General features: G+C 40.6%; 1 protein-coding gene across 5 annotated transcripts in view; it reads right to left on the reverse strand.

Moving 5' to 3' along the window:
• The window catches only part of LOC128698717 (uncharacterized), a 300,712-nt gene that overhangs the window by 131,380 nt on the left and 142,391 nt on the right, over positions 1–26,941 (reverse strand). For all 5 annotated transcript variants that reach the window (XM_070097720.1, XM_070097721.1, XM_070097719.1 and 2 more), the window contains exons 13-14: positions 12,396–12,546; positions 5,262–5,393 (exon numbers count right to left, since the gene is read on the reverse strand). In XM_070097720.1, the coding sequence (XP_069953821.1) occupies positions 5,262–5,393; positions 12,396–12,546 (283 nt within the window). The remainder of the gene's footprint in view (positions 1–5,261; positions 5,394–12,395; positions 12,547–26,941) is intronic.

Below are 26,941 nucleotides of genomic sequence, written 5' to 3' on the forward strand. Positions count from 1 at the left end.
TTCATTCTAGCCCACATGCTCTCTTGGACCCAGGCCCAGAATGAATCTCACCATTTTGTTCTGGGTGATTTGACGCCTTTCTTTTTTTTTTTTTTTTTTAAGGCAGAGCACCATGAAGAGCAAGAGTAGTCTATAATACATTGTATGAGAGCTAGACATAGAGTCCTGCGAGCCTCACTTGTTAGACACTGTGCCTGTCTGCAGAGAAACTTCAGTCTGGCATTTGCTTTCTTTATAACATTGTTCCCTGTTAGTTCTGACATGCTTGGGTCCAAGGGGAATCCCAGATACTGTATTTCACTGAATTTACTGTAATAATGGGCTCCCCATTACACTGGACATTAAAATTAGTTACCCTTTTTAATTTATGTTTCATGCCAAAGTGCATGGCTTCTGTTTTCCAGAGGTGTAGTGAAAGTTTGTTGTCTACTAACCATTTGGTACAGGACTCAAGTTCTAATGACAGTACATAAGCAATGTCTTGTGGGTCTTCATCTGATACTAACAGAGCACTATCATCTGCATACAGTAGAAGCTTGCATTTGACAATGATAGGCATGTCATTCACGTAGCACATTATTATTATAATCATGGGGGAGCGCTAAACCCGTAGGATTATACAGCGTATGTGGGGGGATGGAAGGTACTCAGGGAACTGGAGCACAGATCCAATTCCCTAGATCAAGAGCCCCTCACCAGCATCAAGGAACCTCCTTAGAGGGGTCACATAGCACAGGAATACCAAAGGGCCTAGGATACTACCTAGAGGAATCCCACGTTACTGGCATGGGCTCTGATTCCGTGTTGTTGATCTTGACAATTTGGTTCCTGTTTTTCAGGTAGGACTTAAAACATTCTACAGAACTCATGCCGACAGCATGTAGTTTTTTACATAATATATTGTGGTTGACTGTATAGAAGGCCTTTTGCAAGTCTAAGGTTACCATTCCTATGAAATTCCCTAGCGACATTTCAGTTCATAGGTAGTCCATCAAATTAATGAGGGAAGAGAATATCATGGACGAATTAATGAAAATATACATTAACATAAAATGAGACATTTAATGTGCCCTAGTGATAATTATTATGTCTTATGTCAGCAACTATAGAGCTGTTAGTATACGCACTATAATGTCCAAAATTCTAGAGAAGGCAGTATACTGTCAAGTAGTTAAGTATCTTAATGACAAAATCATTCTCATGGTTAAGTTATGGGTTCTTGTAACAGCTTATTCTTCCTGTCCTTTCTATAATATAAAATTAAATTGGATTAAATGAATGGCAGTAATTTTTTTTTTTTTGGGGGGGGGGGGGGGGTAGGGGGCCATCCTACCTGAGTGGGAGATGGCAGAAGGCATGTTAAAAAAATTATTTAGATCTTAGTGACTGAGCAGGGAATCTATGCCAAGTTAATGCCAAAAAGTTCTTGTTGGTACATCTGAATTTTCCCTTGGTGAAGGGCTTTTGATTAAAAGAATTGGAGCTACCCTCCCCTACTTAGAATTAAACTTGATTACCATTCCACAGGTACTGTGTGACCATAGCATTTTCCCTTAATAATATGAAAATTGTAATGTTAATAAACTGTCCACGCTCTTGCATGTACCTGTCAAACTTGCACAAATTTCACAAATTTCTCACTTCAGTGATGCTATCTGGGAGTGCATTCCTCTCTCCTTCCACTCTCGCCAAACCAGTACTTATCAATTTTTTTTTTAACACGTCGACCGTTTCTCACCAAGGGAGGGCGACCCAAAAAGAAACACTTTCACCATCATTCACATATAATAACTGTCTTTGCAGAGATGCCCAGATACAACAGTTTAGATGTCACTCCAAACAGCCAATATCCCAAACCCCTCCTTTAAAGTGCAGGCATTGTACTTCCCACCTCCAGGACTCAAGTCCAGCTAACCAGTTTCCCTGAATCCCTTCACACACTATTACCTTGTTTACACTCCAACAGCTCATCAGGTCCCCAAAACCACTCGTCTCCATTCATTTCTAACACGCTCAAACATTTTTTTTTTTTTTTCAACAAGTCGGCCGTCTCCCACCGAGGCAGGGTGACCCAAAAAAGAAAGAAAATCCCCAAAAAGAAAATACTTTCATCATCATTCAACCTCATCCTTCATAAATCCATCCGCCGACACGTCAACTCCCAAGTATCTGAAAACATTCACTTCTTCCATACACTTATCTAAATCACCACACTCACACATTATCACTGTTTTTGCAGAGGTGCTCAGATACTAACCTTTGCAACTTTTCTAAATAAAAGTTGCAACGGTTAGTAGACGAGTTTGGGAGTGTGTGTAAAGGTAGAAAGTTGAAAGTGAACATAGATAAGAGTAAGGTGATGAGGGTATCAAACAATTTCGATAAAGAAAACTTGGATATCACATTGGATGGAGGGAGTATGTAAGAAGTGAATGTTTTCAGATATTTGGGAGTTGACTAATCAGCAGATGGGTTTACAAAGGATGAGGTGAACCACAGAATTGATGAAGGAAAAAAGGTGAGTAGTGAGTTAGGGTATCTGTGGAGACAAAAAATGTTATCCATGGAGGCAACACTCTTATACAGGTGTGAAGCATGGGTTATAAATGTTGCAGCAAGGAGAGGGCTGGAGGCAGTGGAGACGACGTGTCTAAGGTCAATGTGTGGTGTAAATATTATGCAGAGAATTCATAGTGTAGAAATTAGGAGGTGTGGAGTTACTAAAAGTATTACTCAGAGGAGTGCAGAGGGGTTGTTGAGGTGGTTTGGTCATTTAGAGAGAATGGAACGAAGTAGAATGACCTGGAGAGTGTATAAATCTGTAGGGAAAGGAAGGCGGAGTAGGGATCGTCCTTAAAAAGGTTGGAGGGAGGGGGTAAAGGAGGCTTTGTGGGCGAGGGGCTCGGATTTCCAGCAAGCATGCGTGAGCATCTTAGACAGGAGTGAATTGAGACGAATGGTTTTTGGTACCTGACGAACGAGCTGTTGAAGTGTGAGCAGGGTAAGATTTTGTGAAGGGATTCAGGGAAATCGGTTAGCTGGACTTGAGTCCTGGAAGTGGAAAGTACAATGCCTGCACTAACCCTTAAACTGTCCAAACGTAGATCTACGTTCACCTACGTGGCGCTCCGAATATTCTGAAAAATAATAAAATAGTTTTTTTTGTTTTTAAATTAAAGAGAGGTATTTTCTGTGTGGTATAAGACCAACACAAAATTTTTAGGACCAGTACTTACCAAGATATAAGACCGTGAAGTTGGCTCTGGATGCTCACCTGACGGCAACATCCAGTCCTACCGCTTGCAGAAGTGTTACTGATTTGCCTTTTTTCTCATTTTTATTTTAATTTATATAATTTTTATGTTCTGATAATTACAATTTATAATAGTTCTTGTGATTTCATAGCCAATCTTTGTTCTGACACTAATATTATGCACTGAAATAGTACTCAAATTGTAACAATCACACTGAGAGGTGAACATTTTCACCTGCCCTGGTCATTTACTATTGTCTAGAAATATATACAAAGTATTTATAGGTCCCAGCAATGTTTTAGACATGCTGAAGTATGAACCATACAACAGTCTAGAATTATTTATTATTATAAATAATTCTAGACCCTATTATTCTAGACCTATAATTCTAGACCTATAATTCCTATAATTCTAGACCTTATTATAAATAATTCTAGACCCTCTGGACCCTTTCAGGGTCCAGAGGCCAAATTTCTCAGTGCACACCAGGGTCCAAGAATTTAAAAAAAAAAAGTTTGTTATTTTTTCTTATGATATGGTAGAGAATCTTTTTCTGAAGGTAATAAAACAAAAAGTACGAAATTTGATGGAAAATTGACAAAATTATGCTCTCGCGAATTTTGATGTGTAAGCGATATTTACGAATCAGCGATTTTGCTGACTTTGACTCCCATTTTTGGCCAATTACATTATTCAAGTCAACCAAATTCTTAGCTATTTCACTAGTATTACTTCTATTCTATTGATTGAGCACAAGAAATCGCCCATTCAACTGTTTCAACTACAAAATAAAGTGATTGGAAATTGGTAATTTGGCCAATTTAACACAAAGTTCAAAATATTCCAGTTTCAAAATAGGGTCCAGAATAAACAATGTAGGTATTCCTGGCACTAAACTACCATTTCCTCTGTTCATTGGTTACGTTTTGAGGCTTTACAAACGAATTCTATTTTGATTTTTTATTCACGTCATGAATTTTTATTCAAACCAAAAAATAGAAGATTTACTGTTATGCATTATTGTAATAAATTGTATAAATATCATCACCACATTTGTGAATGTATATTAGACCCACCAGCTGGCGTGTATTAGATGTGTGAGGTCATTTGTTTACTCTTGAACATTGGCAAAAATTTAACATTTCCGCTACTTTGAGCTCAGTTTCAAGCCATTTCCAGTGCTAAAACCAATCAAAATCATCTCTATTTCTGTAATATGTCTTCCATTCTATCAAATGAGACCAAGAAATTGCAAATACAACTATAGAAAACATACGAAAAAACACTGCAAAGTTGCTGTTTTAATCGAAAATCGCGGTCTCGGTTTTTTCTCTCATTATACACTGTGTGCTGCAAGATTTGTTTTATGTGGTGCACACATACCACAAACGTATTCTCTCATATCTAGGCCCAAATTTACCACTCACAGCTTATCAGAGTGAGCCGAGCTCATGGCGTAGATATACGGTTTGGACCCTGAACGTAAAGCCAAAAATCTACGGCACGGACCCTGAAAGGGTTAAGGGTTAAAGAAGGGGGTTTGGGATATTGGGAGTTTGGAGGGACATGTAAACCATCATATCTGAGCGCCTCTGCAAAGACAGTGATTATGTATGATAGTGAAAGTGTTGAATGATGATTTAAGTTTTTGCTTTCTTAGCTTCACAATGGTTGGAAACAAGTTCCCTTTATTATTTCGGTAATGTTCGTTTGCATATTAAATTAGAAAAATACATATTTGGCATTTAATTAACATTTGGGTCTTTGCAATGCCTACAATGCATTCTACCATTTTTGGGCATGCCTACATTTAAATTGGTGTCATATCTTCCAACTGAACTTATTTCTAGAAATATATTTATATAGGCTCATTTGGTTAACTTTGAGATATTCTATCAATCCATAATAAGGACATTTGAAGATGCCCAATTTTTAGACTTGCCCATTAAAGTATTAAGCATCAAAGGTGTCAATAAGAGTCCCGTAAAATTTATAAGCTTCATTTACCACATCCATCCCTCTTCGACTCCTGTCGACAAGCTCCTTCGCTCTGTTATTTTCCAGCAACAGATGCTTGCGTATCTCTTTGATCTGGACTGGGTCAACTGTCATGCTCACTGGAAACAGGGGTGGAGGTGCCTGCAAAAAAATAGTGCCAAGTAACAGTTCTCTGTCTTAATTTGAATACCATACAAGTACTGAGGAACCTTCAAATGCTGATGAAAAAAGGGAGGCAGTGATTTCATACACTGGACAGGGAGGTAAAACATCTTTCAGGAGTGAAGAAGAGCAGGATGTGAGTGTGGGGGGAGATGCATGAAGCATTATGTAGAATGAAAAGTGGTAAAGCAGCTGGAACTGACGGGATCATGACAGAAATGTTAAAAGCATGGGGGGATAAACTGTTGGAGTGGTTGGGAAATGTGGCAGATGTTGCAGGTGTATGGTATAGGAGGTAGGTTACTGAAAGCAGTGAAGTGTTTTTATGAGGATAGTGAGGCTAAGGCTAGAGAATGTAGGAGAGAGGGAGATTATTTCCCAGTAAAAGTAGGCCTTAGACAAGGATGTGTGATGTCACAGTAGTTGCTTAGTATATTTATAGATGGGGTTGTAAGAGAAGTGAATGCTAGGGTCTTGGCAAGAGGTGTGGAGTTAAAAGATAAAGAATCAAACACAAAGTGGTAGTTGTCACAGTTGCTCTTTGCTGATGACACGGTGCTTTTGGGAGATTCTGAAGAGAAGTTGTAGAGGTTGGTGGATGAATTTGGTAGGGTATGGCAGTGGAGATGTCATGTCTGAGGGCAATGTGTGGTGTGAATATAATACAGAGAATTCGTAGTTTGGATATTAGGAGAAAGTGTGGGATTACCAAAACTATTATCCAGAGGACTGAGGAGGGGTTGCTGAGGTGGTTCGGATATGTAGAGAGAATGGAACAAAACAGAATAACTTCGAGTGTGTATAAATCTGTAGTGGAGGGAAGGAAGGGTAGGGAGGGGGATAAAGGTGGTTATGTGTGCGAGGGGCTTGGACTTCCAGCAAGCGTGCATGAGTGTATTTGATAGGAGTGAATGGAGACAATTGTTTTTTAATACTTGACGTGCTGTTAGAGTGTGAGCAAAGTAACATTCATTTCAATTCAAAGTTTATTCTCTATAAAGATTACAATGCTGAGTTTACAGAATTTGGTTATTGTGTGGTTTACATGTAGTAAAATAATAATTACAGAGTGTACCACTAGAACACCTAGCATGGCTAGGCATTTCGGGCAGACTTAAATTAAATCTTAAGTTTAAAATATTACAAAATTATGAGGTAAGTTGGTATTATAGCTAAGTGACTAAATACTAGTTTGTGAGTTTAGCAATGTGAATGCTTTTGTTTTGGCACAATACATAGTTTCAGTATTGGAGTATCACAGGCCAACTTATGACTAGTTAAGATTCATTGTTTTGAGATTGAGATTGATATTTCTGCTTATGGTCAAATGGGTGAGTGAGTGTAAGTGTTAACCACCAGGTGGTATTCGGTATTCGTGTAATTAGTTGACAGGGTGTATCAGGGAGATAAGATGTTTTCTGATGGTAGTTTTGAAGGTGATGAATGTGTCTGCAGTTCTACAGTTCTCAGGTAGGGTGTTCCAGATTTTAGGGCCTTTGACATACATTGAATTTTTGTAAAGGTTTAGTCGGACACAGGGAATGTCATAGAGATGTTTGTGTCTGGTGTTGTGCCTGTGGGTTCTGTCACAACTATCAAGAAAGCGTTTTAGGTCAAGGTTAATATTGGAATTTAAGGTCCTGTAGATGTAGATTGCACAGTAGTAAGTGTGGATGTACTGAACAGGGAGTAAGTTTAGATCTATGAAGAGTGGGGGGGTGTGTTGCCAGGGATGGGATTTAGTGATTATTCTTACTGCGGCTTTTTGTTGGGTTATTATTGGCTTTAGGTGTGTTGCTGCAGTTGAACCCCAAGCACAGATAGCATAGGTGAGGTATGGATATATAAGTGAATGGTATAGTGTGAGAAGGGCAGTTTGCGGCACGTAGTATCGTATCTTGGAGAGGATCCCAACCGTTTTGGATACTTTTTTGGTTATGTGTTGGATATGGGTGCTGAAGTTCAGGTTGTTGTCGAGGTATAGGCCTAGGAATTTGCCCTCATTATGCCTGGCAATTAGAGTGTTGTCGATCTTAATGTTAATTTGCACATCTCCTGCTCTGCTACCAAACATAATGTAGTAGGTTTTGTCAGTGTTAAGCGTAAGTTTATTGGCTGTCATCCAAGTCGATATTTTTATCAGCTCCTCATTAACAATGGTGTTGAGGGTGGCAAGATTAGGGTGAGAGATGACATAAGTCGAGTCGTCAGCAAAGAGAATGGGGTTCAGGTGTTGAGATACGTTTGGGAGATCATTGATGTATATGAGGAAGAGCAGGGGACCAAGGACACTTCCCTGCAGAACTCCAGTATCAAGTGGCTGTGTTGTTGATGCTGTGTCTTTAATGGTGACATACTGATACCTATTAGTAAGGTAAGATTTGAAATATGCAAGCGCATGGCCTCTTATACCATAATGGTCAAGTTTGTGGAGTAGGATGCCGTGGTCTACTGTGTCAAAAGCTTTTCTTAGGCCAATAAAAATTCCTAGTGGATATTCCTTATTTTCCAATGCTGTGTAAAGCAGATCTAGCATTTTTATGATTGCATCGTTAGTGCTTTTATTTTTCCTGAATCCAAATTGGCAGGGGTTGAGTATGTTTTGTGCCATTATAAATGAATATAGTCTCCTGTGCACGAGTTTCTCAAAGATTTTGGATAGCAATGGTAAGTTTGATATTGGCCTATAGTTGTTTAAATCTGTAGGGTCACCACCTTTATGTATTGGTGTAACCCTTGCCGTCTTGAGTAGTTTCGGGAAGGTGCTAGTTTCTAGTGACTTGTTAAAAAGTAATGAGATAGCATGCGAGAGGACATGGGCCGCTCTCTTGTACAATAATGGTGGGACATGAGACAGATTCCCTGAGTTATTTTTAAGTGACTTTATAATCTCGGTGACTTCCGTGGGCTCAGTTGGAGCAAGATAGAAGGAATTTGGGAAATTCCCATCTAGGTAGTCCCCGGCATGGGCATTGGTACGTGGGATTTTATTGGCGAGATTAGAACCTACGGTTGAGAAGAAGTCGTTTATCTTGTTAGCTATGTCAGTGGGATGCAGTGGTGTTTCATTAGGTTTAGTTAGGACAATATTCTTGTTTTTTTTTTTTAGTTTGTGGGTCCCTAGTATCTGAGAGAGTGTTTTCCAGGTCTTTTTTATATCTCCTCTTGTGTCAGTGAATCTACTGGAGTAGTATAGTTGTTTGGCTTTCTTTATTACTTTGGTGAGGACTGATGAATAGTGTTTAAGAATATCTATGTGTATTAGGCCCTGTCTATATTGCTTTTCATATTGGTGTTTCTTATCAATGGATTTCAGAATGGTGCTGGTTAGCCATGGGCAACCAAGCCGTTTGTTTGTGATCTGTTTCGTTTTTATAGGACAATGTTTGTTGTACAGTCTAAGTAATTTGTTAAGAAAAATGTCTGTCCAGTCATCAATATCATTGGCCTTGGAGAATTCTGTAGCCCAGTCAACAGTCTCTAGGTCAGCTGTGAACTTCCTTATTGAGGCCTCATCATGGAGTCTAAATGAAACTTTGTTGTATTCAAGTGGTGGTTTACTAATGTTTGTCAAGAGGAAGGTAGGGTAGTGGTCTGTAGTGCTATCTGTGATTATCCCTGATTTAAGTGGGGCTAGTATATTGGTCCATGTGTGTTCTATTATGGTTGCACTTATTTCAGTGAGCCTGGTTGGTTTAGTTATTGTTGGTATGAGAAGTGTGTTGTTCATATTGTTGATGAAATCAGTTACAGGCTGATCATCTAGTAGGCCAAGGTTGATGTTGAAGTCTCCAGCTAAGAGAAGGTGGTGCTTATTCATTTGTCTGTTTGTTATTAGTTCCTTTAATTTCTCACTGAAATTTGGGATGTTTGTGTGGGGTATCCGGTAAATGGCACCGATTGTTACAGGCGTCTTAAGGTTTTTTACAATAAAATTAGCAAAAATGTATTCTCCATATTCATCACTAAAGCAAGTGGTGCTAATACAAGATAATTGGTTAGAGTAATAGACTGCAATACCAGGACTTGGGTCCTGGAGATGGGAAGTACAGTGTCTACACTCTGAAGGAGGGATGTTAATGTTGCAGTTTTAAAACTGTAGTGGAAAGCACCCCTCTGGCAAGGCAGTGATGGAGTGAATGAAGATGAAAATTTTTCTTTTTTTTCTGCCACCCTGCCTTGGTGGGAATTGGCCGATGTGTTAATAATAATAAAATATATATATGTATATAAAAGAGAGAAAGGTACCTAGAGATTGATAGATAGCATGTATAGTTCCTTTATATAAAAAGAAGGGGGACAAAAGAGACTGTAAAAATTATAGAGGAAGAAGTTTACTGAGTATACCAGGTAAATGTATGGAAGGGTAATTCTTTCTTTCTTTCAACACACCGGCTGTATCCCACCGAGGCGGGGTGGCCCAAAAGGAAAAACGAAAGTTTCTCCTTTTGCATTTAGTAATATATAAAGGAGAAGAGGTTACTAGCCCCTTGCTCCCGGCATTTTAGTCGCCTCTTACAACACGCATGGCTTACGGAGGAAGAATTCTGTTCCACTTCCCCATGGAGGTAAGAGGAAATAAACAAGAACAAGAACTAGAAAGAAAATAGAAGAAAACCCAAAGGGGTGTGTATATATATGCTTGTACATGTATGTGTAGTGTGACCTAAGTGTAAGTAGAAGTAGCAAGACATACCTGAAATCTTGCATGTGTATGAGACAGGAAAAAAAAGACACCAGCAATCCTACCATCGTGTAAAACAGTTACAGGCTTCAGTTTTACATTCACTTGGCAGGACGGTAGTACCTCCCTGGGCGGTTGCTGTCTACCAACCTACTACCTAGGATGGAAGGGTAATTATTGAAATAATTAGAGGTAAGACAGAGTGCAGGATTTCAGATGAGGAAGGAGGCTTTAGAATGTATAGGGGATGTGTAGATCAAGTGTTCACATTGAAGCATATATGTGAACAATATTTATATAAAGGTAGGGAAGTTTTCATTGCATTTATTTATTTAGAAAAGGCATATGATAGAGTGGATAGGGGAGTAATGTGGTAGGTTTCACAAGAGGTTTTATGAGGATAGTGAGGCTCAGGTTAAGGTGTGTAGGAGAGTGAGATTACTTCCCAGTAAAAGTAGGTCTTAGACAGGGATGTGTAATATCACCATGGCTGTTTAACATATTTATAGATGGGGTTGTAAAAGAAGTAAATGCTACGGCATTGGGGAGAGGGGTGGGATTAAATTATGGGGAAGCAAATACAAAATGGAAGTTGACAGTTATTTTTTGATGATGATACTATGCTTTTGGGAGACTCTAAAGAAAAGTTGCAAAGGTTAGTGGAAGAGTTTGGAAGGGTGTGTAAAGGTAGAAAATTGAAAGTGCTAATTAACCCCTTGACTGTCGCAACCCCCAATCCTGAGGTGTCTCCTGGTGTCGCAAAAAAAAAAAAAAAAAAAAAAAAAAAAAAAAAATTCTATGAAATGATAGAGAATCCTTTCCTGATTGTAATGACACCAAAAGATAAAAATTTGATGGAAAACTGACAGAATTACGCTCTCACAAAGTTAGTGATCTCGGTGATATTTACAAATCGGCAATTTCGCCCACTTTGAACTCTATTTTCAGCTAATTCCATTGTTCCAGTCGACCAAACTCATAGCTATTTCTTTAGAACACCATTTGTTCTATCGACTGAGTACAAGAAACTGCCCATTTACTGATTTCAACTACCCAATAATGTGGTCAGAAATTTGCAATTTGGCCAATTTCACGAAAATTAATAAATGTGACAATTTCAAAATGAGGTCCAGAATGAACAATGCAGACATTCCTGGCTCTAAAATAACATTTTGTTTGTTCATCAGTCACATCTCCAGGCCCGTCTGATATTACTCTTGCTTTCTACTTTGAATTTTTATTCAAACAAAAAAATAGATTTACTGTTATGCAGACTACTGCAATACTGTAATAACTGTACAAATAATGTCAACCCATTCATGACTGCATATTAGAATGGCTAGTTGGATATTTATTGGACAATAACATCATTTGTTTACTTTTGAACATCGGCAAAAATCAAACATTTCCCCTACTTTGAGGTCCATTTCCAGGTTCTTTTTATAGTAAAACCAATCAAAATCACCTCTATTTCTATAATAAGTTTTCCATTCTATTAAATGAGACCAAGAAAACGAGAATACAACCATAAATACTATACGAAAATAGACCACAAATTTGGCATTTTAATTAAAAAGAAAAAAGATTGAGTTTTTTTTTTCTCATTATGCACTGCGTGCTCCAGGACTTTTTTTATATGGTGCACACTGACCACACAGACCCATTCTCTCACATGTGGGCCTACCAGCTTTCTCCTGCTTGATTTGAAGCTGCTAGAATTTGAGGATATATACATCAAACACGGTGGCTTGTAAGACGTATATATACGACCGAAACAGTCAAGGGGGTTAAGGTGCTAATTCAGAGAGTTAAGTGTGATATTTTCTTTATTTTGGTTTTATATTCAAGTCTTTGCCTCACTTCTACATCATCATAATTGTACTACAATAATTTTTAACTAAATCTTTATTTTTTATTTTCTAATTTACCATTACTTGCTTACTATTATGAACAGTTACTCCTTCCTTAGCTCTAACTATTAGAAACCCCTGACCTAATTCCATTTACATATTTCTCCCCAATGAAACTCTCCAACCCCCTTCAGCTTTGTTTCACTTAGAGCCAGGACATCTAGTTTCTTTTCATTCATAACATCCACAATTATCTCTGTTATTGTTAGCACTACATCTATTATATTCAAAGCAAATACTAAACTAGTAGGAGTTATATAGCACCTGGAAGAATGGGAGATAATCAGGTGTCATCTACGGAAAGGAAAGGCATCTCCTGTACCAGTAGCTGATCTGGATTATGTCCTGAAACTAAAAAATTATTTTTCTTCATAAATTCTTTCTTACCATATTACTATTGGTGAGTGTCTGCCAGACTTGGATTGTGTGGTACCTGCTTCGTATCTGGCAGGCTATGCGCCGAGGAAGCTTCATAATCATTTTACGCCAGTTCCGTGGACCAACTTTGCATTCGCCAATCAATATGTCATCCTCATTTCTGTTAGAAAAATTTTTTAGATAATTCAAATTTCCTTTTGTCATTTTTTTTATCTTTTGTTAATACAGCCTCTTCACACATAACAATGGAGTTCCATTCCTGAGACCACATCATTAAATGAATTCATCGCTAAGTGAGGAGCATACTATAATGGTAGTGAGTTTGTGCCAACCATCTTTGATATTGTTTTAATGTCACCTTTGTGCCATTTATAACATTTCTGGTATATTTTTAAATATTTATACAGTAGTGTACTATATATTGAAATAAACAGAATAGAGAATATCAGCTCTAGTATACATTACAGCCTCTCCTCACTTAATGATGGAGTTAGGGGCTTAAAACCCCGTCGGTAAACGAATTCGTCACCCCCCAAAATTAAAACATTCAGTTTAATGTTTGCTGAGAAATTCTTTTCAATCCATTTATTATTAATGGTAATACAACGTGAAATAGGTCATTGACTTACTTCCAAGATATTCCAGGAAATGCATGCACAGCCGATTACATACTTAGTATTTTTTTTTTTTTTGAAAAAAAAAAAAAAAAAAAATCTCACTTTTTTCAGTCTTTGCATAGGAGAAGAGTGATCTGTAGTTACCCTTCCGGCACACAGCGCATAACGTTTTCTGTAACAGTTGCGGTCACTTTTTTTTTTATCCCTCTCCACCCTTCAATACCTCTCTACAGCGGTACCCAGAGTTCTGAACCCCTCTAATTCAAACAATTATGTAAGTTTATTATTGTTAGTGCTTTTGTATGTGTATTTTTGGGAGTCTGAAATGGATTAACCTAATTTACATTATTTCTTATGGGAACAAATTCGTTCCAGAACAGCCTTCTGGAACAAATTAAGTTCGAAACTCGGGGTACCATTGTATGTAATGTTAGTTTTTATTAATTTGGGCATCTTTGTCACGTTTTTACGTTATTTATGTTACACAGTGGTCCCTCGATAATCGTAGGGCTCGAGAGTCGTATTTTTCGGAAATCGTAGTGATATTTTCGTAAAAACATGGGCTTGCTAATCGTAGACAGACTCGCGAATAGTAGTTCGCCTAAGACAGGTACACACAGCCCCAAGCCGCCTCACACTCCATTCCCAGCCAGTGTGCCGTTGTTTATCAGTGAGGATGATCCCACGAGTTCATACGATACATTTCATAATATTCCATTCGTTTTAGCGTTTGCAACCGCTAAATAAGTCACCATGGCTCCAAAGAAAGCTTCTAGTGCCAGCCCTGTGGTGAAGAATGCGAGAAACACATATAATTTAAGAAAAAGATTGTAGAAAAATATGAAGGTGGTGGTGGTGGTAGAGTGGAAGCAGTTGTGATAGTGGGTGATGGTAGTAGAGGGTGGTAGTGATGGTGGTAGCAGTTGTAATAGTGGTAGAAGGTGGTAGCATTGTAATAGTGGTAGAAGGTGGTAGTGATGGTGGTAGCAGTTGTAATAGTGGTAGAAGGTGGTAGCATTGTAATAGTGGTAGAAGGTGGTAGCAGTTGTAATAGTAGTAGAAGATGGTAGAGTAAAAGGACACAAGTGCAACTAATGTGACATTTATTGTGGCAACGTTTCGCTCTCCAGGAGCTTTATCAAGCCATTACAAACAATACACAGACACAGAGGGTATATAAAGGCTCAGAGTGAGGTGCAATACTAGTGAGGTACCATTTCGATGTTCACTAGTGGTAGTGGTAGTGGTAGTAGTAGTAGTGGTAGTGATAAAAGTAATACAATATGGTAGAGCAATTAATTCGTACATGAGTAAAAGGATATAAAAGCTATTACTTGGGTAACATAAAAATAGGTTGGACAAATATAGACTGGAAAGAGGCAGCTTGTTTCAGTGTTCACTCTCTGTAATGTGCTTTGTGTAGTATAAAAGGAGAGACTATGTGATGGCAGGGTTTACTGTTTTCAGGAGGATTCTTGCTAAGACTTCGGAGATGGTGAAGCTGCCGTTGTTTTGTTTAATTGTATTTGAAACAGCGATCAGTGGAGAGCGAAACGTTGCCACTATAAATGTCACATTAGTTGCACTTGTCTCCTTTTACTTTACATATTGTAGGTAATTCTACCAACTTTATTACAGAAGATGGTAGCATTGTAATAGTGGTAGAAGGTGGTAGTGATGGTGGTAGCAGTTGTAATAGTGGTAGAAGGTGGTAGCATTGTAATAGTGGTAGAAGGTGGTAGCATTGTAATAGTGGTAGAAGGTGGTAGCATTGTAATAGTGGTAGAAGGTGGTAGCATTGTAATAGTGGTAGAAAGTGGTAGCATTGTAATAGTGGTAGAAGGTGGTAGCAGTTGTAATAGTGGTAGAAGGTGGTAGCATTGTAATAGTGGTAGAAGGTGGTAGCAGTTGTAATAGTGGTAGAAGGTGGTAGTGGTGGTGGTAGCAGTTGTAATAGTGGTAGAAGGTGGTAGCATTGTAATAGTGGTAGAAGGTGGTAGTGATGGTGGTAGCAGTAATAATAGTGGTAGAAGGTGGTAGCATTGTAATAGTGGTAGAAGGTGGTAGCATTGTAATGGTGGTAGAAGGTGGTAGTGATGGTGGTAGCAGTTGTAATAGTGGTAGAAGGTCGTAGCAGTTGTAATAATGGTAGAAGGTGGTAGCATTGTAATAGTGGTAGAAGGTGGTAGTGATGGTGGTAGCAGTTGTAACAGTGGTAGAACGTGGTAGCATTGTAATAGTGGTAGAAGGTGGTAGTGATGGTGGTAGCAGTTGTAATAGTGGTAGAAGGTGGTAGTGATGGTGGTAGCAGTTGTAATAGTGGTAGAAGGTGGTAGTGATGGTGGTAGCAGTTGTAATAGTGGTAGAAGGTGGTAGTGATGGCTCTAGCAGTTGTAATAGTGGTAGAAGGTGGTAGTGATGGTGGTAGCAGTTGTAATAGTGGTAGAAGGTGGTAGCATTGTAATAGTGGTAGAAGGTGGTAGTGATGGTGGTAGCAGTTGTAACAGTGGTAGAAGGTGGTAGTGATGGTGGTAGCAGTTGTAATAGTGGTACAAGGTGGTAGAAGTTGTAATAGTGGTAGAAGGTGGTAGTGATGGTGATAGCAGTTGTAATAGTGGTAGAAGGTGGTAGCATTGTAATAGTTGTAGAAGGTGGTAGTGATGGAGATAGCAGTAGTAATAGTGGTAGAAGGTGGTAGCATTGTAATAGTGGTAGAAGGTGGTAGCATTGTAATAGTGGTAGAAGGTGGTAGTGATGGTGGCAGCAGTTGTAATAGTGGTAGAAGGTGGTAGTGATGGTGGTAGCAGTTGTAACAGTGGTAGAAGGTGGTAGCAGTTGTAAGTGGTAGAAGGTGGTAGCATTGTAATAGTGGTAGAAGGTGGTAGTGATGGTGGTAGCAGTTGTAATAGTGGTAGAAGGTGGTAGCATTGTAATAGTGGTAGAAGGTGGTAGTGATGGTGGTAGCAGTTGTAATAGTGGTAGAAGGTGGTAGTGATGGTGGTAGCAGTTGTAATAGTGGTAGAAGGTGGTAGTGATGGTTCTAGCAGTTGTAATAGTGGTAGGTGGTAGTGATGGTGGTAGCAGTTGTAATAGTGGTAGAAGGTGGTAGCATTGTAATAGTGGTAGAAGGTGGTAGTGATGGTGGTAGCAGTTGTAATAGTGGTAGAGGTGGTAGTGATGGTGGTAGCAGTTGTAATAGTGGTACAAGGTGGTAGCAGTTGTAATAGTAGTAGAAGGTGGTAGTGATGGTGATAGCAGTTGTAATAGTGGTAGAAGGTGGTAGCATTGTAATAGTTGTAGAAGGTGGTAGTGATGGAGGTAGCAGTAGTAATAGTGGTAGAAGGTAGAAGCATTGTAATAGTGGTAGAAGGTGGTAGTGATGGTGGTAGCAGTTGTAATAGTGGTAGAAGGTGGTAGTGATGGTGGTAGCAGTTGTAATAGTGGTAGAAGGTGGTAGTGATGGTGGTAGCAGTTGTAATAGTGGTAGAAGGTGGTAGTGATGATGGTAGCAGTTGTAATAGTGGTAGAAGGTGGTAGTGATGGTGGTAGCAGTTGTAATAGTGGTAGAAGGTGGTAGTGATGGTTCTAGCAGTTGTAATAGTGGTAGGTGGTAGTGATGGTGGTAGCAGTTGTAATAGTGGTAGAAGGTGGTAGCATTGTAATAGTGGTAGAAGGTGGTAGTGATGGTGGTAGCAGTTGTAATAGTGGTAGAGGTGGTAGTGATGGTGGTAGCAGTTGTAATAGTGGTACAAGGTGGTAGCAGTTGTAATAGTAGTAGAAGGTGGTAGTGATGGTGATAGCAGTTGTAATAGTGGTAGAAGGTGGTAGCATTGTAATAGTTGTAGAAGGTGGTAGTGATGGAGGTAGCAGTAGTAATAGTGGTAGAAGGTAGAAGCATTGTAATAGTGGTAGAAGGTGGTAGTGATGGTGGTAGCAGTTGTAATAGTGGTAGAAGGTGGTAGTGATGGTGGTAGCAGTTGTAATAGTGGTAGAAGGTGGTAGTGATGGTGGTAGCAGTTGTAATAGTGGTAGAAGGTGGTAGTGATGGTGGTAGCAGTTGTAATAGTGGTAGAAGGTGGTAGTGATGGTTCTAGCAGTTGTAATAGTGGTAGAAGGTGGTAGTGATGGTGGTAGCAGTTGCAATAGTGGTAGAAGGTGGTAGCATTGTAATAGTGGTAGAAGGTGGTAGTGATGGTGGCAGCAGTTGTAATAGTGGTAGAAGGTGGTAGCAGTTGTAATAGTGGTAGAAGGTGGTAGCAGTTGTAATAGTGGTAGAAGGTGGTAGCAGTTGTAATAGTGGTAGAAGGTGGTAGCATTGTAATAGTGGTAGAAGGTGGTAGCAGTTGTAATAGTGATAGAAGGTGGTACCATTGTAATAGTGGTAGAAGGTGGTAGTGATGGTGGTAGCAGTTGTAATAGTGGTAGAAGGTGGTAGCATTGTAATAGTGGTAGAAGGTGGTAGCAGTTGTAATAGTGGTAGAAGGTGGTACCATTGTAATAGTGGTAGAAGGTGGTAGCACTTGTAATAGTGGTAGAAGGTGGTAGCAGTTGTAATAGTGGTAGAAGGTGGTAGTGATGGTGGTAGCAGTTGTAATAGTGGTAGAAGGTGGTAGTGATGGTGGTAGCAGTTGTAATAGTGGTAGAAGGTGGAAGTGATGGTGGTAGCAGTTATAATAGTGGTAGAAGGTGGTAGTGATGGTGGTAGCAGTTGTAACTGTGGTAGAAGGTGGTAGTGATGGTGGTAGCAGTTGTAATAGTGGTAGAAGGTGGTAGATTTGTAATAGCGGTAGAAGGTGGTAGTGATGGTGGTAGCAGTTGTAATAGTGGTAGAAGGTGGTACTGATGGTGGTAGCAGTTGTAATAGTGGTAGAAGGTGGTAGTGATAGTGGTAGCAGTTGTAATAGTGGTAGAAGGTGGTAGCACGGTAATAGTTGTAGAAGGTGGTAGTGATGGTGGTAGCAGTAGTAATAGTGGTAGAAGGTGGTAGCATTGTAATAGTGGTAGAAGGTGGTAGCAGTTGTAATAGTGGTATAAGGTGGTAGTGATGGTGGTAGCAGTTGTAATAGTGGTAGAAGGTGGTAGTGATGGTGGTAGCAGTTGTAATAGTGGCAGAAGGTGGTAGTGATGGTGGTAGCAGTTGTAATAGTGGTAGAAGGTGGTAGTGATGGTGGTAGCAGTTGTAATAGTGGTAGAAGGTGGTAGTGATGGTGGTAGCAGTTGTAATAGTGGTAGAAGGTGGTAGTGATGGTGGTAGCAGTTGTAATAGTGGTAGAAGGTGGTAGCATTGTAATAGTGGTAGAAGGTGGTAGCATTGTAATAGTGGTAGAAGGTGGTAGTGATGGTGGTAGCAGTTGCAATAGTGGTAAAAGGTGGTAGCATTGTAATAGTGGTAGAAGGTGGTAGCAGTTGTAATAGTGGTAGATGGTGCTAGTGATGGTGGTAGCAGTTGTAATAGTGGTAGAAGGTGGTAGCATTGTAATAGTGGTAGAAGGAGGTAGCAGTTGTAATAGTGGTAGAAGGTTGTAGCATTGTAATAGTGGTGGAAGGTGGTAGCAGTTGTAATAGTGGTAGAAGGTGGTAGCATTGTAACAGTCGTAGAAGGTGGTAGCAGTTGTAATAGTGGTAGAAGGTGGTAGCATTGTAATAGTGGTAGAAGGTGGTAGCATTGTAATAGTGGTAGAAGGTGGTAGCATTGTAATAGTGGTAGAAGGTGGTAGTGATGGTTGTAGCAGTTCTAATAGTGGTAGAAGGTGGTAGCATTGTAATAGTGGTAGAAGGTGGTAGCAGTTGTAATAGTGGTAGAAGGTGGTAGCATTGTAATAGTGGTAGAAGGTGGTAGCAGTTGTAATAGTGGTAGAAGCTGGTAGCATTGTAATAGTGGTAGAAGGTGGTAGTGATGGTGGATGCAGTTGTAATAGTGGTAGAAGGCGGTAGTGATGGTGGTAGCGGTAGTGATGGTGGTAGCAGTTGTAATAGTGGTAGAAGGTGGTAGTGATGGTGGTAGCAGTTGTAATAGTGGTAGAAGGTGGTAGCATTGTAATAGTGGTAGAAGGTGGTAGTGATGGTGGTAGCAGTTGTAATAGTGGTAGAAGGTGGTAGCATTGTAATAGTGGTAGAAGGTGGTAGCAGTTGTAATAGTGGTAGAAGGTGGTAGCAGTTGTAATAGTGGTAGAAGGTGGTAGTGATGGTGGTAGCAGTTGTAATAGTGGTAGAAGGTGGTAGTGACGGTGGTAGCAGTTGTAATAGTGGTAGAAGGTGGAAGTGATGGTGGTAGCAGTTGTAATAGTGGTAGAAGGTGGTAGCGATGGTGGAAGCAGTTGTAATAGTGGTAGAAGGTGGTAGCATTGTAATAGTGGTAGAAGGTGGTAGCATTGTAATAGTGGTAGAAGGTGGTAGTGATGGTGGTAGTTGTAATAGTGGTACAAGGTGGTAGCAGTTGTAATAGTGGTAGAAGGTGGTAGTGATGGTGGTAGCAGTTGTAATAGTGGTACAAGGTGGTAGCATTGTAATAGTGGTAGAAGGTGGTAGCAGTTGTAATAGTGGTAGAAGGTGGTAGCATTGTAATAGTGGTAGACGGTGGTAGTGATGGTGGTAGCAGTTGTAATAGTGGTAGAAGGTGGTAGCATTGTAATAGTGGTAGAAGGTGGTAGCAGTTGTAATAGTGGTAGAAGGTGGTAGCATTGTATTAGTGGTAGAAGGTGGTAGCAGTTGTAATAGTGGTAGAAGGTGGTAGCATTGTAATAGTGGTAGAAGGTGGTAGTGATGGTGGTAGCAGTTGTAATAGTGGTAGAATGTGGTAGTGATGGTGGTAGCAGTTGTAATAGTGGTATAAGGTGGGAGTGATGGTGGTAGCAGTTGTAATAGTGGTAAAAGATGGTAGCATTGTAATAGTGGTAGAAGGTAGTAGCAGTTGTAATAGTGGTAGAAGGTGGTAGCATTGTAATAGTGGTAGAAGGTGGTAGTGATGGTGGTAGCAGTTGTAATAGTGGTAGAAAGTGGTGCCAGTTGTAATATTGGTAGAAGGTGGTAGTGATGGTGGTAGCAGTTGTAATAGTGGTAGAAGGTGGTAGTGATGGTGGTAGCAGTTGTAATAGTGATAGAAGATCGTAGTGATGGTGGTAGCAGTTGTAATAGTGGTAGAAGGTGGTAGTGATGGTGGTAGCAGTTCTAATAGTGGTAGCAGGTGGTAGCATTGTAATAGTGGTAGGTGGTAGTGATGGTGGTAGCAGTTGTAATAGTGGTAGAAGGTTGTAGTGATGGTGGTAGCAGTTGTAATAGTGGTAGAAGGTGGAAGCGATGGTGGTAGCAGTTGTAATAGTGGTAGAAGGTGGTAGCACTGTAATAGTGGTAGAAGGTGGTAGTGATGGTGGTAGCAGTTGTAATAGTGGTAGAAGGTGGTAGTGATGGTAGTAGCAGTTGTAATAGTGGTAGAAGGTGGTAGCGATGGTGGTAGCAGTTGTAATAGTGGTAGAAGGTGGTAGCATTGTAATAGTAGTAGAAGGTGGTAGTGATGGTGGTAGCAGTTGTAATAGTGGTACAAGGTGGTAGCAGTTGTAATAGTGGTAGAAGGTGGCAGTGATGGTGGTAGCAGTTGTAATAGTGGTAGAAGGTGGTAGCATTGTAAGAGCGGTAGAAGGTGGTAGCATTGTAACAGTGGTAGAAGGTGGTAGTGATGGTGGTAGCAGTTGTAATAGTGGTAGAAGGTGGAAGCATTGTAATAGTGGTAGAAGGTGGTAGTGATGGTGGTAGCAGTTGTAATAGTGGTAGAAGGTGGTAGCATTGTAATAGTGGAAGAAGGTGGTAGCAGTTGTAATAGTGGTAGAAGGTGGTAGCATTGTAATAGTGGTAGAAGGTGGTAGCAGTTGTAATAGTGGTAGAAGGTGGTAGCATTGTAATAGTGGTAGAAGGTGGTAGTGATGGTGGTAGCAGTTGTAATAGTGGTAGAAGGTGGTAGCATTGTAATAGTGGAAGAAGGTGGTAGCAGTTGTAATAGTGGTAGAAGGTGGTAGCATTGTAATAGTGGTAGAAGGTGGTAGTGATGGTGGTAGCAGTTGTAATAGTGGTAGAAGGTGGTAGTGACGGTGGTAGCAGTTGTAATAGTGGTAGAAGGTGGTAGCATTGTAATAGTGGTAGAAGGTGGTAGTGATGGTGGTAGCAGTTGTAATAGTGGTAGAAGGTGGTAGCATTGTAATAGTGGTAGAAGGTGGTAGTGACGGTGGTAGCAGTTGTAATAGTGGTAGAAGGTGGTAGCATTGTAATAGTGGTAGAAGGTGGTAGTGATGGTGGTAGCAGTTGTAATAGTGGTAGAAGGTGGTAGCATTGTAATAGTGGTAGAAGGTGGTAGCAGTTGTAATAGTGGTAGAAGGTGGTAGCATTGTAATAGTGGTAGAAGGTGGTAGTGATGGTGGTAGCAGTTGTAATAGTGGTACAAGGTGGTAGCATTGTAATAGTGGTAGAAGGTGGTAGCAGTTGTTATAGTGGTACAAGGTGGTAGCAGTTGTAATAGTGGTAGGTGGTAGTGATGGTGGTAGCAGTTGTAATAGTGGTAGAAGGTGGTAGCATTGTAATAGTGGTAGAAGGTGGTAGCAGTTGTAATAGTGGTAGAAGGTGGTAGCATTGTAATAGTGCTACAAGGTGGTAGCAGTTGTAATAGTGGTAGAAGGGGGTAGTGATGGTGGTAGCAGTTGCAATAGTGGTAGAAGGTGGTAGCAGTTGTAATAGTGGTAGAAGGTGGTAGCATTGTAATACTGGTAGAAGGTGGTAGCAGTTGTAATAGTGGTAGAAGGTGGTAGCATTGTAATAGTGGTAGAAGGGGGTAGTGATGGTGGTAGCAGTTGCAATAGTGGTAGAAGGTGGTAGCAGTTGTAATAGTGGTAGAAGGTGGTAGCATTGTATTAGTGGTAGAAGGTGGTAGAAGTTGTAATAGTGGTAGAAGGTGGTAGCATTGTAATAGTGGTAGAAGGTGGTAGCAGTTGTAATAGTGGTAGAAGGTGGTAGTGATGGTGGTAGCAGTTGTAATAGTGGTAGAAGGTGGGAGTGATGGTGGTAGCAGTTGTAATAGTGGTAAAAGGTGGTAGCATTGTAATAGTGGTAGAAGGTGGTAGCATTGTAATAGTGGTACAAGGTGGTAGCAGTTGTAATAGTGGTAGAAGGGGGTAGTGATGGTGGTAGCAGTTGCAATAGTGGTAGAAGGTGGTAGCAGTTGTAATAGTGGTAGAAGGTGGTAGCATTGTAATACTGGTAGAAGGTGGTAGCAGTTGTAATAGTGGTAGAAGGTGGTAGCATTGTAATAGTGGTAGAAGGGGGTAGTGATGGTGGTAGCAGTTGCAATAGTGGTAGAAGGTGGTAGCAGTTGTAATAGTGGTAGAAGGTGGTAGCATTGTATTAGTGGTAGAAGGTGGTAGAAGTTGTAATAGTGGTAGAAGGTGGTAGCATTGTAATAGTGGTAGAAGGTGGTAGCAGTTGTAATAGTGGTAGAAGGTGGTAGTGATGGTGGTAGCAGTTGTAATGGTGGTAGAAGGTGGTAGCGATGGTGGAAGCAGTTGTAATAGTGGTAGAAGGTGGTAGCATTGTAATAGTGGTAGAAGGTGGTAGTGATGGTGGTAGCAGTTGTAATAGTGGTACAAGGTGGTAGCAGTTGTAATAGTGGTAGAAGGTGGTAGTGATGGTGGTAGCAGTTGTAATAGTGGTAGAAGGTGGTAGCATTGTAATAGTGGTAGAAGGTGGTAGCATTGTAATAGTGGTAGAAGGTGGTAGTGATAGTGGTAGCAGTTGTAATAGTGGTAGAAGGTGGTAGCATTGTAATAGTGGTAGAAGGTGGTAGCAGTTGTAATAGTGGTAGAAGGTGGTAGAATTGTATTAGTGGTAGAAGGTGGTAGCAGTTGTAATAGTGGTAGAAGGTGGTAGCATTGTAATAGTGGTAGAAGGTGGTAGTGATGGTGGTAGCAGTTGTAATAGTCGTAGAAGGTGGTAGTGATGGTGGTAGCAGTTGTAATAGTGGCAGAAGGTGGGAGAGATGGTGGTAGCAGTTGTAATATTGGTAAAAGATGGTAGCATTGTAATAGTGGTAGAAGGTGGTAGTGATGGTGGTAGCAGTTGTAATAGTGGTAGAAGGTGGTAGCATTGTAATAGTGGTAGAAGGTGGTAGTGATGGTGGTAGCAGTTGTAACAGTGGTAGAAAGTGGTAGCAGTTGTAATATTGGTAGAAGGTGGTAGTGATGGTGGTAGCAGTTGTAATAGTGGTAGAAGGTGGTAGTGATAGTGGTAGTTGTAATAGTGGTAGAAGATGGTAGTGATGGTGGTAGCAGTTGTAATAGTGGTAGAAGGTGGTAGTGATGGTGGTAGCAGTTGTAATAGTGGTAGAAGGTGGTAGCATTGTAATAGTGGTAGAAGGTGGTAGTGATGGTGGTAGCAGTTGTAATAGTGGTAGAAGGTGGTAGCAGTTGTAAAAGTGGTAGAAGGTGGTAGTGATGGTGGTAGGAGTTGTAATAGTGTTAGAAGGTGGTAGTGATGGTGGTAGCAGTTGTAATTGTGGTAGAAGGTGGTAGTGATGGTGGTAGCAGTTGTAAGTGGTAGAAGGTGGTAGCATTGTAATAGTGGTAGAAGGTGGTAGTGATGGTGGTAGCAGTTGTAATAGTGGTACAAGGTGGTAGCAGTTGTAATAGTGGTAGAAGGTGGTAGTGATGGTGGTAGAAGTTGTAATAGTGGTAAAAGGTGGTAGCATTGTAATAGTGGTAGAAGGTGGTAGTGATGGTGGTAGCAGTTGTAATAGTGGTAGAAGGTGGTAGCATTGTAATAGTGGTAGAAGGTGGTAGTGATGGTGGTAGCAGTTATAATAGTGGTAGAAGGTGGTAGCAGTTGTAATAGTGGTAGAAGGTGGTAGTGATGGTGGTAGCAGTTGTAATAGTGGTAGAAAGTGGTAGCAGTTGTAATATTGGTAGAAGGTGGTAGTGATGGTGGTAGCAGTTGTAATAGTGGTAGAAGGTGGTAGTGATGGTGGTAGCAGTTGTAATAGTGATAGAAGATCGTAGTGATGGTGGTAGCAGTTGTAATAGTGGTAGAAGGTGGTAGTGATGGTGGTAGCAGTTGTAATAGTGGTAGAAGGTGGTAGCATTGTAATAGTGGTAGGTGGTAGTGATGGTGGTAGCAGTTGTAATAGTGGTAGAAGGTGGTAGTGATGGTGGTAGCAGTTGTAATAGTGGTAGAAGGTGGTAGCGATGGTGGTAGCAGTTGTAATAGTGGTAGAAGGTGGTAGCATTGTAATAGTGGTAGAAGGTGGTAGTGATGGTGGTAGCAGTTGTAATAGTGGTAGAAGGTGGTAGTGATGGTGGTAGCAGTTGTAATAGTGGTAGAAGGTGGTAGCTATGGTGGTATTAGTTGTAATAGTGGTAGAAGGTGGTAGCATTGTAATAGTAGTAGAAGGTGGTAGTGATGGTGGTAGCAGTTGTAATAGTGGTACAAGGTGGTAGCAGTTGTAATAGTGGTAGAAGGTAGTAGTGATGGTGGTAGCAGTTGTAATAGTGGTAGAAGGTGGTAGCATTGTAATAGCGGTAGAAGGTGGTAGCATTGTAATAGTGGTAGAAGGTGGTAGTGATGGTGGTAGCAGTTGTAATAGTGGTAGAAGGTGGAAGCATTGTAATAGTGGTAGAAGGTGGTAGTGATGGTGGTAGCAGTTGTAATAGTGGTAGAAGGTGGTAGCATTGTAATAGTGGAAGAAGGTGGTAGCAGTTGTAATAGTGGTAGAAGGTGGTAGCATTGTAATAGCGGTAGAAGGTGGTAGTGATGGTGGTAGCAGTTGTAATAGTGGAAGAAGGTGGGAGTGATGGTGGTAGCAGTTGTAATAGTGGTAAAAGATGGTAGCATTGTAATAATGGTAGAAGGTGGTAGTGATGGTGGTAGCAGTTGTAATAGTGGTAGAAGGTGGTACCATTGTAATAGTGGTAGAAGGTGGTAGTGATGGTGGTAGCAGTTGTAATAGTGGTAGAAAGTGGTAGCAGTTGTAATATTGGTAGAAGGTGGTAGTGATGGTGGTAGCAGTTGTAATAGTGGTAGAAGGTGGTAGTGATAGTGGTAGTTGTAATAGTGGTAGAAGGTGGTAGTGATGGTGGTAGCAGTTGTAATGGTGGTAGAAGGTGGTAGCGATGGTGGAAGCAGTTGTAATAGTGGTAGAAGGTGGTAGCATTGTAATAGTGGTAGAAGGTGGTAGTGATGGTGGTAGCAGTTGTAATAGTGGTACAAGGTGGTAGCAGTTGTAATAGTGGTAGAAGGTGGTAGTGATGGTGGTAGCAGTTGTAATAGTGGTAGAAGGTGGTAGCATTGTAATAGTGGTAGAAGGTGGTAGCAGTTGTAATAGTGGTAGAAGGTGGTAGAATTGTAATAGTGGTAGAAGGTGGTAGCAGTTGTAATAGTGGTAGAAGGTGGTAGCATTGTAATAGTGGTAGAAGGTGGTAGCAGTTGTAATAGTGGTAGAAGGTGGTAGTGATGGTGGTAGCAGTTGTAATAGTGGTAAAAGGTGGGAGTGATGGTGGTAGCAGTTGTAATAGTGGTAGAAGGTGGTAGCATTGTAATAGTGGTAGAAGGTGGTAGTGATGGTGGTAGCAGTTGTAATAGAGGTAGAAGGTGGTAGCATTGTAATAGTGGTAGAAGGTGGTAGTGATGGTGGTAACAGTTGTAATAGTGTTAGAAGTTGGTAGTGATGGTGGTAGCAGTTGTAATAGTGGTAGAAGATGGTAGTGATGGTGGTAGCAGTTGTAATAGTGGTAGAAGGTGGTAGTGGTGGTGGTAGCAGTTGTAATAGTGGTAGAAGGTGGTAGCATTGTAATAGTGGTAGAAGGTGGTAGTGATGGTGGTAGCAGTTGTAATAGTGGTAGAAGGTGGTAGCAGTTGTAATAGTGGTAGAAGGTGGTAGTGATGGTGGTAGCAGTTGTAATAGTGGTAGAAGGTGGTAGTGATGGTGGTAGCAGTTGTAATTGTGGTAGAAGGTGGTAGCGATGGTGGTAGCAGTTGTAATAGTGGTAGAAGGTGGTAGCATTGTAATAGTGGTAGAAGGTGGTAGTGATGGTGGTAGCAGTTGTAATAGTGGTACAAGGTGGTAGCAGTTGTAATAGTGGTAGAAGGTGGTAGCATTGTAATAGTGGTAGAAGGTGGTAGCATTGTAATAGTGGTAGAAGGTGGTAGCATTGTAATAGTGGTAGAAGGTGGTAGTGATGGTGGTAGTTGTAATAGTGGTAGAAGGTGGTAGCATTGTAATAGTGGTAGAAGGTGGTAGTGATGGTGGTAGCAGTTGTAATAGCGGTAGAAGGTGGTAGCATTGTAATAGTGGTAGAAGGTGGTAGCAGTTGTAATAGTGGTAGAAGGTGGTAGCATTGTAATAGTATTAGAAGGTGGTAGCAGTTGTAATAGTGGTAGAAGGTGGTAGCAGTTGTAATAGTGGTAGAAGTTGGTAGTGATGGTGGTAGCAGTTGTAATAGTGGTAGAAGGTGGTAGCATTGTAATAGCGGTAGAAGGTGGTAGTGATGATGGTAGCAGTTGTAATAGTGGTAGAAGGTGGTAGTGATGGTGGTAGCAGTTGTAATAGTGGTAGAAGGTGGGAGTGATGGTGGTAGCAGTTGTAATAGTGGTAAAAGATGGTAGCATTGTAATAATGGTAGAAGGTGGTAGTGATGGTGGTAGCAGTTGTAATAGTGGTAGAAGGTGGTAGCATTGTAATAGTGGTAGAAGGTGGTAGTGATGGTGGTAGCAGTTGTAATAGTAGTAGAAAGTGGTAGCAGTTGTAATATTGGTAGAAGGTGGTAGTGATGGTGGTAGCAGTTGTAATAGTGGGAGAAGGTGGTAGTGATAGTGGTAGTTGTAATAGTGGTAGAAGGTGGTAGTGATGGTGGTAGCAGTTGTAATGGTGGTAGAAGGTGGTAGCGATGGTGGAAGCAGTTGTAATAGTGG

Source organism: Cherax quadricarinatus, chromosome 59 (genome assembly GCF_038502225.1).
Source record: "Cherax quadricarinatus isolate ZL_2023a chromosome 59, ASM3850222v1, whole genome shotgun sequence".
In the NCBI taxonomy this organism is placed as follows: Eukaryota; Metazoa; Arthropoda; class Malacostraca; order Decapoda; family Parastacidae; genus Cherax; species Cherax quadricarinatus.